This window comes from Oncorhynchus nerka, linkage group LG6, assembly GCF_034236695.1.
Source record: "Oncorhynchus nerka isolate Pitt River linkage group LG6, Oner_Uvic_2.0, whole genome shotgun sequence".
In the NCBI taxonomy this organism is placed as follows: Eukaryota; Metazoa; Chordata; class Actinopteri; order Salmoniformes; family Salmonidae; genus Oncorhynchus; species Oncorhynchus nerka.
The window spans coordinates 66,526,854-66,540,955 of record NC_088401.1 but is presented as its reverse complement, the minus strand read 5'-3'; the positions used below and the strand labels follow the sequence as shown (position 1 = coordinate 66,540,955).

The window sequence follows — 14,102 nt, the reverse complement described above, 5'->3', positions numbered from 1 at the left end:
GTATGTTTTACTGATGTGTGTTTTTAATGTTGTCTACTCAATGCATGGGCGTATGTTCCTTTATGCATATTTATCAGAATGCCTCTCAGCCCATCATATCACTAAACATGTATGTGACCACTAACAAACTGAACTATATAATGCATCTTTATCTGCCACTGTCATATGGCTAAAGGTGGTTCCTGAAAGACAGAATGAAAGAGAGCTGAATGTTTACACATGCCCTCCTCCCCCAACAGCTCTCTGTATGGTTATGTATGGTTGGCTGTTTCATGCAGATCCGTTATTGTTGTGGCCTTTTCTAACATTCAAAGAACATTATGTCCCTGCGTGGCTCAGTTGGTAAGAGCATGGTGCTAGAAATGCCAGGGTCGTGGGTTGGAGGTCATCTATACTACAATGTATGCACTCACTGTTGTCAGTTGCTTTTGGCTTTTGCTAAATGGTAAGAACAACCAAGGCCGTGACTCACCCATGACTTCACCTCTCTCTCAGCTTCGAGACACTAAGTCGGCCGACCAAAACACAACGCTGCTCCACTTCCTGGCTGAGAAGTGTGAAGCGAAGTACCCGGAGATCCTGAGGTTCCCTGAAGAGCTGCAGCATGTGGAGAGTGCTAGCAAAGGTAAGCCAGTCCGTCCTCTTTAAATAATGGTTGACACTGTCCTTATATGGACACTGTATCACTGGTTGAACCATAATTCTACACGGACACTCCTGAGGCATTAACAGTAGTTTATATTCTGATGTGAGAGATGGATGTATAACACACTGCAAAGTCAGAGTAATTAAAACGTGTTGTTCTCTGCTAAGGTCATACTTGCATGTTTTGAATCGCTCAACATGCTGTTATTGGACCTTGCAGACAGTAAACTATATATTCAACAAACAAGATATATTCCTCCCCGGAAATATCTGCCTCTTGAAATTGGACGCTCTCACAGGAAATCACAAAATATTTTTGACACATGCAATTTACTCCACACCTGCAATCATTCTAGGTGTTATATCACCTTTACCAATTTACTGCCATGTTTCATTTCCTCATCTTCTTGTTTTGACCCCCCTGCATTGTGTTTTATTAGTAACCCATAGAAATCTCTCGACAAGCCCAAATATTATAGCCGTCTTCCTTGGCTCCATTTCAATTAACCTCTTAAGTCGACCCTCTACTTTTTTGAACATTCTGTTAAAAATCGCGCAACATTTCAGCGCCCTGCTACTCATGCCAGGAATATAGTATATGCATTTGCTTAGTCTGTGTGGATAGAAAACACTCAGACGTTTAAAAAACTGGTTAAATCACTGCTGTGGCTTTACCAGAACGGCATTTACATCGAAAAGCACAGGAAAAACTGATCACTGAAAATGGGAAAATATATCCATGCGCTACTTGAACCCATTGATAAAGGTGAACCACAATTAATTGACTGAGGTTGCAGTACCTACAGCTTCCACACGGTGTCTAGAGTCTTGTCATTTCCCTTCGAGTTTTTTCTTGGTCAAACACATACAGGACACCGTATCTCCTCCGGTCTAGGACCGGATATTTTCGTTGAGTTTCTAGCCGGACATTTTTCCAGACGGACAGCTAATGATCTTTACATCGCCTCCTGATGAATTTTATCGCTTATTAACGTTTACTAATACCTAAAGTTGCATTACAAACGTATTTCGAAGTGTTTTGTGAAAGTTTATCGTCGACTTTTTGAATTTAAAAAAATGACGTTACGTTTTGAAACAATGTTTTTTCGTTTATCACACAGTCTACATATAACGATATCTAGGCTTTATATGGACCGATTTAATCGAAATAAAGACCCAAATAGTGTTTATGGGACATCTAGGAGTGCCAACAAAGAAGATGGTGAAAGGTAATGAATGTTTTCTATTTTATTGTGCGGTTTGTGTAACGCCGAAATGCTAATTATTTTGTTTACGTCCCCTGTGGGTCTTTTGGGGTGTTGCATGCTATCAGATAATAGCTTCTCATGCTTTCGCCGAAAAGCATTTAAAAAATCTGACTTGTTGCCTGGATTCACAACGAGTGTAGCTTTAATTCGATACCCTGCATGTGTATTTTAATGAACTTTTGAGTTTTAACTAATACTATTAGCATTTAGCGTAGCGCATTTGCATTTCCAGAGCTCTAGTTGGGACGCAAGCGTCCCGAGTAGAAGCAACAGGTTAAGAAAGCTGTTGATTACAACTATAATGTTATTTGCTTGTGTTTTCATCAAAGTATTTTATTTACCTTCTCCCCCACCAGTATCCGCGCTAATCGAACATAATTCCTTTTGAGCGATATAAACCCGGTTAAATCAAATTGTAATTGGCCAATGGTATTTGTTTTGTCTCTGCATTATAACATTGATCCAGCGTTATCCGACTTGTTTTAAACACTTTTTTTGAGAGCTAGAGCTTAAACCAGGAGGCTTCGAGGCATTTTACAGCTTGATTTAGACACGCCCATGTTTTATAGAGTGACGCATGAGATTAGGCTCAACAAGGTTAAGATACTTTAATTAGGTCTGTTGCATCCGATGGAATAAAACTTCCTAATGGCTAGAGAGCCCCTCTTAATTCTTGTGGCCAGACAGCCCCTCTTAATCCATTCAAATGGCCCAGAAGTAATGGTAGCAGGTTTACGAGCGCCAAACCAATTGTGGGTTTTTTTGCGATATTTGTAACTTATTTTGTACATAATGTTTCTGCAACCGTATCTTAAGGCAAAAAAGAGCTTCTGGATATCAGGACAGCGATCACTCACCTCAGATTAGACAAAGATTTTTTCTTCAACAAGCAGGACACACAGGACATTGTCCGAACACCTGACAAGGCCAGCATCCCAGTTGTTGGCAAGAGGAAGAGACGCAGGTACAGAGGACACAGAGCAGGGTGCCTTGTAAGGCGAGTGGGAAAACTGCCATTACCGTCAATATTACTCTCCAACGTGCAATCATTGGACAATAAATTAGACAAGGTACGATCACGAATATCCTATCAACGGGACATCAAAAACTGTAATATCTTATGGCTAAATGATGACAGATATTCAGCTAGCGGGATACACGCTGCACCGACGAGATAGAACAGCGCGCTCTGGTAAGACGGGGGAGCGGTCTGTGCATGTTTGTAAACAACAGTTGGTGCACGAAATCTAAGGAAGTTTCTAGATTTTGCTTGCATGAAGTAGAGTATATTGTGATAAAATTCAGACCACACTATTTGCCTAGAGAGTTTTCAGCTATACTTTTCATGGCTGTTTATTTTCCACCACAGACGGATGCTGGCACTAAGACCGCACTGTCAGCTGTATAGGGAAATAAGCAAACAGGAAACCACTCCTAGTGTCCAGAGTCTTTAATGCAGGGAAACTTAAATCAGTTCTACATAATTTCTATCAACATGTTAAATGTGCAGCCAGAGGAAAACAATTCTAGATCACCTGTACTCCACACACAGACGTGTACAAGCTCTCCCTCGCCCATCATTTGATAAATCCGACAACATTTCTATCTTCCTGATTCCGGCTTACAAGCACAAATTAAAGCAGGAAGCACCAGTGACTCGGGCTATAAAAAAGTGGTCAGGTGAAGCAGATGCAGGACGGTTTTCCTGTCACAGACTGGAACATGTTCCGGGACTCTTCCGATGGCATTGAGGAGTACACCACATCAGTCACTGGCTTTATCAATAAGTGCATCGAGGACGTCGTCCCCACAGTGACTGTACGTACATACCCCGCCCAGAAGCCATGGATTACATGCAACATTTGCACTGAGCTAAAGGGTAGAGCTGCCACTTTCAAGGTGCGGGACTCTAACCCGGAAGCTTATAAGAAATCCTGCTATGCCTTCCAACGAACCATCAAACAGGAAAAGCGTCAACACAGGACTAAGATCGAATAATGCTACACCGGCTCCGATGCTCGTCTTATGTGGCAGGGCTTGCAAACTATTACAGACTACAAAGGGAAGCACAGCTGCGAGCTGCCCAGTGACACGAGCCAAACAGATGAGCTAAATCACTTATATGCTCGCTTCGAGGCAAGCAACACTGAGGCATGCATGAGAACATCAGCTGTTCCGGACGACTGTGTGATCACGCTCTACATTCACAAGGCTGCGGGGCCAGACGGGCATGTGCTGACCAACTGACTGGTGTCTTTACTGACATTTTCAACATGTCCCTGATTGAGTCTGTAATACCAACATGTTTCAAGCAGACCACCATAGTCCCTGTAGCCAAGAACACGAAGACAACCTTCCTAAATGACTACGTCCGTAGCCATGAAGTGCTTTGAAAGGCTGGTAATGACTCACATCAACACCATTATCCCAGAAAACCTAGACTCAATTTGCATACCATCCAAACAGATCCACAGATGATGCAATCTCTATTGCACTCCACACTGCTCTTTCCCACCTGGACGAAAGGAACATCTACGTAAGAATGCTATTCATTGACTACAGCTCAGCGTTCAACACCATAGTGCCCTCAAAGCTCATCACTAAGCTAAGGATCCTGGTGTTTAACCTCTCTCTGCAACTGGATCATGGACTTCCTGACGGGCCGCACCCAGGTGGTGAGGGTAGGCAGCAACACATCTGCCACGCTGATCCTCAACGCTTGAGCCCCTGAGGGGTGCGTGCTCAGTCCCCTCCTGTACTCCCTGTTCACCCACGGCTGCATGGCCAAGCACAACAACAACACCATCATTAAGTTTGCAGACAACACAACAGTGGAAGGCCTGATCACCGACAATGACGAGACAGCCTATAGGGAGGAGGTCAGAGACCTGTCCGGGTGGTGCCAGAATAACAGCCTATTCCTCACCGTAACCAAGACTAAGGAGACTATTGTGGACTACAGGAAAAGGTGGACCGAGCACGCCCCCATTCTCATCGACGGGGCTGTAGTGGAGCAGGTTGAGAGCTTCAAGTTCCTTGGTGTCCACATCAACAACAAACTAGAATGGTCCAACACACCAAGACAGTCGTGAAGAGGGCACGACAAATCCTATTCCCCCTCAGGAAACTAAAAGATTTGGCATGGATCCTCAGATCCTCTAAAGGTTCTACAGCTGCAACATCGAGAGCATTGGTTGCATTACTACCGCATGGCAAGCTGTGCCGGAGTGCCAAGTCTAGGACAAAAAGGCTTGTCAACAGTTTTTACCCCCAAGCCATAAGACTCCTGAACAGGCAATCAAATGGCTACCCGTACTATTTGCATTGTGCCCCCCCCAACCCCTCTTTTTACGCTGCTGCTACTCTCTGTGTATCATGCATAGTCACTTTAACTATACATTCATGTACATACTACCTCAATTGGCCCGAACAACCAGTGCCCCCGCACATTGGCTAAACGGGCTATGTGCACTGTGTCCCGCAACCCACCACTCGCCAACCCCTCTTTTACGCTACTGCTACTCTCTGTTCATCATCTATCCATATCTACGTTTACGTACTACCTCAATCAGCCTGTATATAGCCTTGCTACTGTTATTTTTCACTGTATTTTTTACTGTTGTTTTTATTTCTTTACTTACCTATTGTTCACCTAATACCTTTTTTGCACTGTTGGTTAGAGCCTGGAAGTAAGCATTTCACTGTAAGGTCTACACCACTGTTGTATTCGGAGCACGTGACAAATAAACTTTGATTTGATTTGTGCAGTAAAAATCTGAAATATTATTCTGTTCAGGAAGAGGGCCCCGTCTGATTCAATATGGATGGTATATGGCAGCAGTTTCAGTGGCCAATGGGAGAATGACTTTAATAGAGCACAAGGGATTTGTATGTGTTCCAAGATGACCACCAGGACAGGTTAACAGGCCAGATGGGAGGCATGGTGTGGATGACAGGACAGAACGGTGGCTTAATGCCCTAGGCATTGTTGTCTATCTGCCATTGTGGATTGGCGTTGAGAATAAGAGAACATGGCTGCCATTTGTGGTGCAGAAGTGGTGTATTTACAGCTTAAGTGGCGTAATTACCTCGAGTAAACATGCTACATTGTTCCCACCTTTGAATGAAGTTATTTATCTGACACGTATGAAAGTTAGTCTCCCTAGGCAATCTGGCAAGTAAGCATTTGCTGCCTCATTGTCTGGGAATAGACTTGTTTGTCTGACTGCCTGTCAATAAGTTCATTTCATTCTCAAGTATTTGGTGGAGAATCCCCAGAGGCGTATTTACTTTGTTAGTTTCCTATTTGGTTATTTAATCGAATTCCCGCTAATTATGTGCTCGAATGACGCAGTGAGGCAGCTATTGTTGAAGTGGACCAGAACCAGTCTTCATTATGGATATAGATGGATTAGTGTACGGCTCAAACTGTCAACGTGTATAAACTCATTCAAGTCCTTTCAGGGACAATCAATTCTTGTACATGCTTGTTAGTTCAATTGGGTGAGACTGATAAGCCATTGGTTGACTCAATTCATTATGGCAAACACCAGTGGACAACACAGACATAACACCAAGGAGAAGGCTATATGGGCTATAAAACTGTTTACCTCACAGTGCTTTCCGTAGACCCTGTATTTTAATAATAGGTCAAACGTGATATACAACACGATAACCTTATTATACATGGACATTTTAGGGTAAAACCAAGAAAACTAGACATTTAAAGGCCCAGTACAGTCAAAAATGTGATTTCCCTGTGTGTGTGATATATATACATTTTTATTTCTACACTGAGGTTGGAATAATACTATGAAATTGTGAAAATTATGATAAACCATTTTAGTGTAAGTGCTATTCGAAAAGACCTCCTGAAATTTCACCCTGTTTTGGTGGGGTGGAGTTTTGGCCTGCCTGGTGACATCAACAGGTGGTAATTTAGTTAATTTACTGATACGACAACATGTTGGGCCCATGTTTCAAGAGCTAAAATATAAGATGCCAGAAATGTACCTTCCATACACACAAAAAGCCCGTTTCTCTCAAATGTTGCGCACACATTTGTTTACATCCCTGTTATTGAGCATATCTCCTTTTCCAAGATAATCCATCCACCTAACAGATGTGGCATATGAAGAAGCGGATTAAATAGCATGATCATAACACAGGTGCAGCTTGTGCTGAGGAGACTAAAAGGCCACTCTCAAATGTGCAGTTTTGCCACACAACACAACGCCACAGATGATTCTAGTTTTGAGCGAGCATGCAATTGACATGCTGACTGCAGGAATGTCCACCAGAGCTGTTGCCTGGTGGACCTTCCATGTTCATTTCTCTACCACCATTAGAGAGTTTGTCAGTACCTCCAACCGGCCTCACAAACGCAGACCACGTATAACCACGCCAGCCCAGGATCTCCACCACCGGTTTCTTCAGCTACGGGATCGTCTGAGACCAGCCACCCAGACTGCTGGAACTGTGAGTTTGCACAACAAAATAATGTCTGCACAAACTGTCAGAAACAGTCTCAGGGAAGATAATATGCATGCTTGTCATCCTCACCAGTGTCTTGACCTGACTGAAGTTCTGTGTCGTAACTGACTTCAGTTGGCAAATACTCACCTTCGATAGCCACTGGCAGGCTGGAGAAGTGTGCTCTTCACGGTTGAATCCCAGTTTCAACTCCAACAGGAAAATGGCAGACATTGTGTATGGTGTCGTGTGGGCGAGTGGTTTGCTGATGTCAATGTTCTGAACAGATTGCCTCATGGTGGACAATGAACACAATTTCATTTTATTTGATGGTAATTTGATAATGCACAGCCCCATGTCACAAGGATCTGTACACAATTCCTGGAAACTGAATATGTTCCAGTTCTTCCATGGCCTGAAAACTCACCAGACACATCAACCATTGAGCATGTTTGAGATGCTCTGAAACGACATGTGCGACCGCTTGTTCCAGTTCCCACCAATATCCAGCAACTTCGCACATCCATTGAAGGGGAGTGGGACAACATTCCACAGGCCACAATCAACAGCCTGATCAATGCTATGCAGAAGAGGTGAGGTGCTGCATGAGACAAATGGTGGTCACACCAGATACTGACTGGTTGTCTGATCCACGCCCCTACTTTGTTTTTAAGGTATTCATGGATTAGGGCCTAATTCATTTATTTCATTTGACTGATTTCCTTATATGAACTGTAACTCAGTAAAATATTTGAAATTGTTGCATTTATATTTTGGTTCAGTGTAGTTTTCAGTTTTCCCTTCCCCACTCAAACCACACCCAGACAGTCCTAACAAAATTGCTTGAGAAATTGCTATTTTCTAAGTGATTGAAAACAATCACAGGAAGGTACTTAATTGCTACATATAAATGATGTGATATTGATATAAAAACGTCTGTATTAGACCTTTAAGAGCAGATGATTCCATACTGAGAGAGAAATCATTTGATTTGGAAATATATTTTGTTATTGTCCCTATTGGTCAGCCAGACAGCATTGGTTTGAATCATGAAGTGATGTGTTTCTTCAGTTTTGACAGAAGTCTGCCTCCACAGGTGAAGCCAAAAGGAATTAGATGATTGAGTCACCCACTCTAACAAAAAATGCACCGTCTCTCACTCCAACAAGAAACATGACACAATGATCTTTGTTTTAAAAGAAAATTCATAGTGTCTTCTCATTTTCCTTTTCCCCGTACCAAAGAGAGACCTCTTTGGTCACCAGCGCTCAAGTTTTATTCTGTTGTTTTCGGGTGCTTTTAAGGGCTTTTTGAGATGCCGGAGAGGACCAAAACAAAGAAGCTCAAATCGCAGCTGTCTAGTCTCACTAAAGCTCATTTAATCAGAGAACACTTTGAGGCTGGAACACAAGGCTGGAACACCACGATGTCTGGGCCACGCGTTAGCTTGATACGAGTCTGGAGGAGCTGTAACACTTGTGTAGAACAACGGGGCTCATCTGAATAATTTATAGACTATCTTCCAGATCTTTTACAAGGCTTTTTGGTCTCCTGTCAGGTAAATTGGTATAAGAACATGGGAAAAAGATTGCTTCCTTAACTGGGTACACTGTTCACCCTAACCCCAAGCAATATCTAGTTGTCATCTCTCATTCTCCTCTCTGTTAGGCATCTCTCTCTCCTTCATCGCTACAGTGCATTAGAGCCACTTTGTTTCCTCGTCTCCACTAAAATAACTTTCTAGTTTCTCCTTTTGTTATTATTTTTCTACTTGGCCCATGGCCGGCAGCATGCTGGAATGGAAATGTGTATCTAGGATTCCACTTACTCTCCCTTTATCCCCCATCACGTCATCTCTCTTTATCCTCATCACATCCTCTTTTTATCACTGTCTCCCCCACCACTTCCTCTCTCTTCAACCCTGTCTCCCCCATCTCTTCCTCTCACTTTATCCCCATCTCCCCCAACTCTTCCTCTCTCTTTATCCCTGTCTCCCCCATCTCTTCCTCTCTCTTTATCCCTGTCTCCCCCATCTCTTCCTCTCTTTATCCCTGTCTCCCCCATCTCTTCCTCTCTTTATCCCTGTCTCCCCCATCTCTTCCTCTCTCTTCAACCCTGTCTCCCCCATCTCTTCCTCACTCTTTATCCCCGTCTCCCCCACCACTTCCTCTCTCTTCAACCCTGTCTCCCCATCTCTTCCTCTCACTTTATCCCCATCCCCCACTCTTCCTCTCTCTTTATCCCTGTCTCCCCCATCTCTTCCTCTCTCTTCAACCCTGTCTCCCCATCTCTTCCTCTCTCTTCAACCCTGTCTCCCCCATCTCTTCCTCACTCTTTATCCCTGTCTCCCCCACCACTTCCTCTCTCTTCAACCCTGTCTCCCCATCTCTTCCTCTCTCTTTATCCCTGTCTCCCCACCACTTCCTCTCTCTTCAACCCTGTCTCCCCATCTCTTCCTCTCTCTTTATCCCTGTCTCCCCCACCACTTCCTCTCTCTTCAACCCTGTCTCCCCCATCTCTTCCTCTCTCTTTATCCCTGTCTCCCCCACCACTTCCTCTCTCTTCAACCCTGTCTCCCCCATCTCTTCCTCTCACTTTATCCCCGTCTCCCCCATCTCTTCTCTCTCTTTATCCCTGTCTCCCCATCTCTTCCTCTCTTTATCCCCGTCTCCCCCATCTCTTCCTCTCTTTATCCCCATCTCCCCATCACTTCCTCTCTCTTTATCCCTGTTTCCCCCATCTCTTCCTCTCTTTATCCCCGTCTCCCCCATCTCTTCCTCTCTTTATCCCCATCTCCCCATCACTTCCTCTCTCTTTATCCCTGTCTCCCTTCATCTCTTCCTCTCTTTATCCCCGTCTCCCCATCACTTCCTCTCTCTTTATCCCCGTCTCCCCATCTCTTCCTCTCTCTTTATCCCTGTCTCCCCCATCTCTTCCTCTCTCTTTATCCCCGTCTCCCCCATCTCTTCCTCTCTCTTCAACCCTGTCTCCCCCATCTCTTCCTCTCTCTTCAACCCTGTCTCCCCATCTCTTCCTCTCTCTTTATCCCCGTCTCCCCATCTCTTCCTCTCTCTTCGACCCTGTCTCCCCATCTCTTCCTCTCTCTTCAACCCTGTCTCCCCCATCTCTTCCTCTCTCTTTATCCCTGTCTCCCCCATCTCTTCTCTCTCTTTATCCCTGTCTCCCCATCTCTTCCTCTCTCTTTATCCCCGTCTCCCCCATCTCTTCCTCTCTCTTTATCCCCGTCTCCCCCATCTCTTCTCTCTCTTTATCCCCGTCTCCCCCATCTCTTCCTCTCTCTTTATCCCCGTCTCCCCATCTCTTCCTCTCTCTTTATCCCCATCTCCCCCATCTCTTCCGCTCTCTTTATCCCCGTCTCCCCCATCTCTTCCTCTCTCTTTATCCCCGTCTCCCCCATCTCTTCCTCTCTCTTTATCCCCGTCTCCCCCATCTCTTCCTCTCTCTTTATCCCCATCTCCCCCATCTCTTCCGCTCTCTTTATCCCCGTCTCCCCATCTCTTCTCTCTCTTTATCCCCGTCTCCCCATCTCTTCCTCTCTCTTTATCCCCGTCTCCCCCATCTCTTCCTCTCTCTTTATCCCCGTCTCCCCATCTCTTCCTCTCTCTTTATCCCCGTCTCCCGCATCTCTTCCTCTCTCTTTATCCCTGTCTCCCCATCTCTTCCTCTCTCTTCAACCCTGTCTCCCCCATCTCTTCCTCTCACTTTATCCCTGTCTCCCCATCTCTTCCTCTCTCTTTATCCCTGTCTCCCCCATCTCTTCCTCTCTCTTCAACCCTGTCTCCCCCATCTCTTCCTCTCTCTTCAACCCCGTCTCCCCATCTCTTCCTCTCTCTTTATCCCCGTCTCCCCATCTCTTCCTCTCTCTTTATCCCCGTCTCCCGCATCTCTTCCTCTCTCTTTATCCCTGTCTCCCCCATCTCTTCCTCTCTCTTCAACCCTGTCTCCCCCATCTCTTCCTCTCACTTTATCCCTGTCTCCCCCATCTCTTCCTCTCTCTTTATCCCTGTCTCCCCATCTCTTCCTCTCTCTTCAACCCTGTCTCCCCCATCTCTTCCTCTCTCTTTATCCCCGTCTCACCCATCTCTTCCTCTCTCTTTATCCCCGTCTCCCCATCTCTTCCTCTCTCTTTATCCCTGTCTCCCCCATCTCTTCCTCTCTCTTCAACCCTGTCTCCCCATCTCTTCCTCTCTCTTCAACCCTGTCTCCCCATCTCTTCCTCTCACTTTATCCCTGTCTCCCCCATCTCTTCCTCTCTCTTTATCCCTGTCTCCCCCATCTCTTCCTCTCTCTTCAACCCTGTCTCCCCCATCTCTTCCTCTCTTTATCCCCGTCTCCCCCATCTCTTCCTCTCTCTTTATCCCTGTCTCCACCATCTCTTCCTCTCTCTTTATCCCTGTCTCCCCCATCTCTTCCTCTCTCTTTATCCCCGTCTCCCCATCACTTTCTCTCTTTATCCCCGTCTCCCCCATCACTTTCTCTCTTTATCCCTGTCTCCCCATCACTTTCTCTCTTTATCCCCGTCTCTCCCATCACTTTCTCTCTTTATCCCTGTCTCCCCCATCTCTTCCTCTCTCTTTATCCCCATCTCCCCCATCACTTCCTCTCTCTTTATCCCCGTCTCTCCCATCACTTTCTCTCTTTATCCCCATCTCCCCCATCACTTCCTCTCTCTATATCCCTGTTTCCACCATCACTTTCTCTCTGTGTCACCCAACTTACTTCTGACAAGCTATTACAAATATAACCTCCCCCTGCTTGTCCCACCACCACTACAACTTGGAGAATGTTGTTGTGTGTTGAATCATTATTTGACTCATTATTTTCAGCTGAAGTAGACCCCTCGCCTCTGCGATGACTACCACCACCCTCTGTTGTGATCTGTAGCTGAGGTGAGGCCAGGTGACCTATTCATCCTGTACAGCCAGAGGCCCTGAGCCTGCAAATTTCTGATTGTTGCATCAAGGGCCGTGGGGGAATACGGGGGTTGGCTGGTCAGAAGGTGGGGGGGGGTGATGAGGAGGAGGGGGTTCAAACATTAGAATAATCACAAGCTCATCTACAAACGGCTGGAGTCTGCACACTTAATATACCTGATTGAAAAGAGCAATCAGTTCCGGCTGATTTCCCTGAGAAAGGCTTTTTGTCAGTTCCTTTCCCTTGATTGCCCACTCCAGAGGGACTCTCTCTCTCCCAAGTCTCCTCAGAGAGAGAGAAAAAAAATAGAGAGAGAAAGAGAGAAAAGAGTGAGAGAGAAAAGAGAGAGAGACAGGCCTTTGTCTGCTCTATTGCAGGCTGAGCCTCCCAACTGCTTCACTTCATGTTAATTGCCTTATATTGTTTCTATTTAATGTTATGCTTCTGTCGTGACAAGTTCAAATCGAAAAGAAAGATAATTGCTAATCAATGAAAACTGGATCCTTGTACAATCCACTCCGGGTCGAGTGGCGTACTTTGGCATTTGCTGGCAATCATTAATGTTATTCAATAAGATGCCCTTTTAATAATTTTCATTTGGTTTGATTGTATTACTTTCTTTTGCAGAATAGTATTTTCATTCTGATTCATTCCTTGTAAAATATTAGCAAAATGAATGTTATGTTTATCTATAGTTGGTGTATTAGAGAAATGAGTCGATAAATCCACTTGCCTTCAGAACCAAAATGGTTGCCTTGACTGAAATCTCAGTAGAATTTCCTGTAGAGCGGTGTAAAAGCCATCTGGTTTTCTGAGTCATAGCGTCGTCATAGAGTTGTGTGGATGCACAACTTAATTACACATGCAACCCTGCATGCTTGTGAATTATAAATGCAACACGCTAACGAGATGATAGATCTGCATGTGGACTCCCAGCAGGTCGTCTACTCTCCCCTTCCCAGACACACATGATAGCATCTCTTATTACCTCAGAAGCTGTCTCCCCATAGGGAGTAGCTTTTGAGGCAGGTAGAGGTCAGTGATAACTGGAGCCCGGCCCAGCACACACAGTTGTCCTCGCAGGAGACTAGACCCTTCTCTCTATGGACTCGCCCATCATCAATGGCTCACCTGCCTCAAGGTCACTGCTAATTAGAAGCCAGATGTTCACCCAGAGAGACTCACAGGGGCATGGAATTTGCTGAGTCTCAAGGAGGGCCTGGGACAAGCGGACTGATGACCATGAGGACTGACATTGTGGGGTTGTTGTGCTGTTTTTACATTAATTCCCTATTCTTACGCACTTTTGTTCTGTTTTGTATAGACAATGACTTGTTTCAGCCCAAGAAGTTAGACAAGTGGACCATTAACCAGAAGGTTGCTCATTTGAAACAGGGGCTTTGCAATATGAGAGATGAACTGGCAACCCAAAGGCTGCTAGTCAAGGCACTTAACGCCTCCATGTTCCAAATGTATGGCATGTTTCTGTGTTGTCTCAGGCATCAGAGCAACATAATCACAATCTCAGATGGACCTATAATGTCTTATTATATTCATTGAGGTTGAGTTGGCATGTCAGTAGGTTTGAGATGAAATAATGTCACTGTAGCATGCTTTCATGTACTCCAGGTGCACACTCATATTGGTTTGATGGAGCGGGTTGTGAACTTAAAACCTGAGAATTAATGGAAGTGATCATCTGATTTATTGTCTGACCCTTTAAAAATAATGCTTATCTTTTGAGCATGTCCAACATATTTATCCCATTCTTACAATGTCCCC

At 44.9% G+C, this 14,102-nt stretch overlaps 1 protein-coding gene across 6 annotated transcripts in view; it reads left to right on the top strand.

The window, feature by feature from the left end:
• Positions 1–14,102, top strand: part of diaph2 (diaphanous-related formin 2) — a 736,531-nt gene that overhangs the window by 443,768 nt on the left and 278,661 nt on the right. For all 6 annotated transcript variants that reach the window (XM_029662409.2, XM_029662408.2, XM_029662405.2 and 3 more), the window contains one exon: positions 496–625. In XM_029662409.2, the coding sequence (XP_029518269.1) occupies positions 496–625 (130 nt within the window). The remainder of the gene's footprint in view (positions 1–495; positions 626–14,102) is intronic.